The sequence below is a fragment of the Lolium perenne genome, chromosome 4 (assembly GCF_019359855.2).
Source record: "Lolium perenne isolate Kyuss_39 chromosome 4, Kyuss_2.0, whole genome shotgun sequence".
NCBI lineage: Eukaryota > Viridiplantae > Streptophyta > Magnoliopsida > Poales > Poaceae > Lolium > Lolium perenne.
In genome coordinates, this window is record NC_067247.2 from 18750012 (window position 1) to 18753293 (window position 3282).

A 3282-nucleotide genomic window follows, 5' to 3' on the forward strand; every position below is an offset into this window, starting at 1 on the left:
ACAAACAAAGGCACTCACCAATAGACGCATACACTTATTCTTATGAACACACACACTCTACCTCTGTAAATACCATTGAGAAACTGAGTTTGAGAAATTAATCCAACAAATTATAAGATTGACGAAGTGAAAAGTGCTTTTGGCTCCCGAACTCCAGTGCTCTCGGCATTTTTTTAAAAAACTAAAATAAATATTTATAAGTTATAAAAAATCTGAAAATAATTTTGGAGATTCTCAGTGATACATCTCACAGTCATGCAAAGTCTCAACCCCAAATTCTTTTTATTTTGTGCTAGACAAAAATAACAAAATCTAATATGTTTTGGAGATTTAAAAATGATTACTCATATCTGCACTTTTGTCATTTTTGTGTAGATTAAAATGTAAAGTATTTCAAATTGATAGTTTACATGTGTGAGATACATTATTGGCTATGTGCATATTTCTAAGAATTTTAAAACTCAATTTTTTTTATTTATTAAAAAAAAAGATCACTAGTGCTCATATGCACCAAATCTCTGTGCATTGATGAAGTCATCTTGAACACTTCCCTATTGATGAAAAGGTGGCCTCTTAATTTAAAAAAAAAATATGTAAAACTTTGTGATGAAGTACTCCCTCTCACACAGTTTATTATGTGTGCGCATACCCCTAGGGCGTAAATTTAATTAAGTTAGTATTAGTTCTATGTTATAAAAACTATATCATTAGAAAGTTTAGATGTTCTATTTTCTAATGTATAATTATTTTATACAATTTAAATTATATAGATCGGCGACTTAGAGATAGGGGAAGACTAATAATAAACTAACGGAGGGAGTACTAATATTTAAGGAAAATATTCGGCCGCGTTGGAGCTACTAACTCTGTTGCTAGGATCTGCCTCCGTGAGGAAGCTGCCAAAGCCTGCCTCCTAGTAGTACATACGTACCCTCGTGGCACCGAGCTCGGTCGTGTCGTGTCCATGGCGGCAGCTGCCACCCATGCACGCACGCACGGCCCTCCTTATCCGCCCACCGAACGCGCAGAACCTCACTGACACAAAAGAAGCCACCGTCGTCACTCTCCTTCCTCGACCACTTCTTCTTCCCGCTCTGCCCTGCCTTGCCGCCGAGTACAGGACCGGAAGAGACCGATGGACCGCGTTCTCACCGCGCTGATGGACCTGGTGATGCCGCCGGCGAGCATGGTGATGCTGGCCTTCGCGTGGCCCACGCTCGCCTTCCTCCGCGCCGCCGAGTGGGCCGTCAAGGCGCTCACCAAGGAGGACATGCGCGACAAGGTGGTCCTCGTCACCGGCGCCTCCTCCGCCATCGGCGAGCAGGTGGCGTACGAGTACGCGCGGCGCGGCGCCAACCTGGTGCTGGTGGCGCGGCGGGAGCACCGGCTCTTCGCCGTCCGGGACAACGCCCGCGCGCTGGGCGCAGGCCAGGTGCTCGTCGTCTCCGCCGACGTCGTCAGGGAGGACGATTGCCGCAGGCTCCTCGCCGACACCATCAGCTACTTCGGTCAGCGTGAGTGCAGCAAACCCTTCCTCCTGCCTGCTCTGTGCTGCCGCAGCTGGTACTCCGTGCGATTTCCCTGCCACGGCAGAGCTCTGCCTCTAACGTTGTGCACGTTGTGATGCGCGTTGCAGTGGATCACCTCGTCAACACGGTGAGCCTGGGGCACGACTTCTACTTCGAGGAGGCCGGCGACACCGCCGCGTTCCCTCACCTCATGGTATGCATTCAGATTTGTGTCCGAGATTTGGTTCCTGAACTCAAAGAAATGATCGCTGCTTTGCTCGTGCACTGACTGTACATACAGGACATCAACTTCTGGGGGAACGTGTACCCGACGTACGCCGCGCTGCCGTACCTGCGCCGGAGCCACGGCCGGATCGTCGTCAACGCCTCCGTCGAGACGTGGCTGCCCATGCCACGGATGAGCCTCTACTCCGTACGTAAAACCTACCTGCCCGCACTGATCACTCCTTCAGTAATCTCTCTGATCAATCGCCCGGCCTGGGCCTGCAGGCGGCGAAGGCGGCGGTGATCGACTTCTACGAGACGCTGCGGTACGAGGTGAAGGACGACGTGGGCATCACCGTGGCCACGCACGGCTGGATCGGCGGCGAGCCCGGCGCCGGCAGGTTCGCGCTCGAGGAAGGCGCGCCCGCGGCCGCTACGGACCAGACGCAGACGCAGACGCAACCGCACCTGAAGGTCGACGCGCCGGAGCTGCCGGCGGCGGCAGCCGCGCAGGTGGAGGCGTACGCGCGGGCGGTGGTGGACGGCGCGTGTCGCGGGGACGCCAGGGTGCGGCGGCCCGGCTGGTACGACGTGTTCCTCGTCTTCCGCGCCTTCGCGCCCGACGTGCTCGCCTGGACGTTCCGCCTGCTGCTGTCCACGGCGGCGCCTGCGGCTGCTGCTCCGCGGGCGGTCGTTGCTCCCGTGGGTGTCGCGACCGCTGCGCTGCCGGCTCCGCCTGTCCGGCCGCTGATCGAGTACCCGGTCACCGCGGCAGGTCGCAGGCCGGCCGGCGCGGTGGCCCAGCTGCAGAAGCTCGAGTGAGCGTGCTGCCCAGCTGTGCACGATGCCATATTCGCGCACGCTAGTGTAGCGTGCTGTCTACGAACTGATTTCGATGGTTGTTTCAATAAATATACAGTATAAGAAAGAAGAGCTCCGAGTGTATAAGATGATATGAGGTACCATGCTGCTCTAATTGAAGTGCATCGTGCATTTTGTTAAATGAATTTGTGTAGACCTGCAAATTACATGTGCAAGTTAACTGCCAGGCAGGTTCATTATGGGAAAAGGTTGTGGACACTGTGGCAATATCAGCGTTCTACTTAAACATTGTGCTTGTATGTAATGTAAGTAAGCTACTTAAACATTATGCGAGCATATAATGTAAGCAATTTGTGAGTGCCCGACTGGCTAATTGTCATGTGATTTTGCTGTGTCCTGAAACACATATTATTATTAAGTTACAGAGGAACCAAATTTCATCTGAGTGGTCGTGCCGGAGTGGTTATCGGGCATGACTAGAAATCATGTGGGCTTTGCCCGCGCAGGTTCGAATCCTGCCGACCACGTATTTTTGATATTTTTATTTCGTACAATAACTTATTTGCATAAACTGTGAGGGACAAAACACAATATGTGTCCGCAGGCGAATCCCCTCCCTAGCAATCGCTCGCTTGAGCATCGGTTTCTGTAGGAGCGCGAAAGCGCTAGTCAATTCCCTTTTTATCACTAGTCTTTTAATTGCGTTCATACGTGTTCACAATAATAC

At 51.8% G+C, this 3282-nt stretch overlaps 1 protein-coding gene and 1 non-coding gene across 2 annotated transcripts; both read left to right on the forward strand.

Moving 5' to 3' along the window:
* Positions 1-886: 886 nt before the first annotated feature.
* On the forward strand, positions 887-2736 carry LOC127323659 (11-beta-hydroxysteroid dehydrogenase B-like). The gene is made up of 4 exons (XM_051351766.2): positions 887-1514; positions 1637-1722; positions 1810-1941; positions 2019-2736. Exons 1-4 carry the CDS (start codon positions 1136-1138, stop codon positions 2553-2555), a joined length of 1134 nt encoding a protein of 377 aa, XP_051207726.1. The 5' UTR covers positions 887-1135; the 3' UTR covers positions 2556-2736.
* A 264-nt stretch (positions 2737-3000) lies between these two features.
* Positions 3001-3082, forward strand: TRNAS-AGA (transfer RNA serine (anticodon AGA)). Its single transcript has one exon. It is a non-coding gene; the product is annotated as a tRNA-Ser (tRNA).
* Positions 3083-3282: the final 200 nt, after the last annotated feature.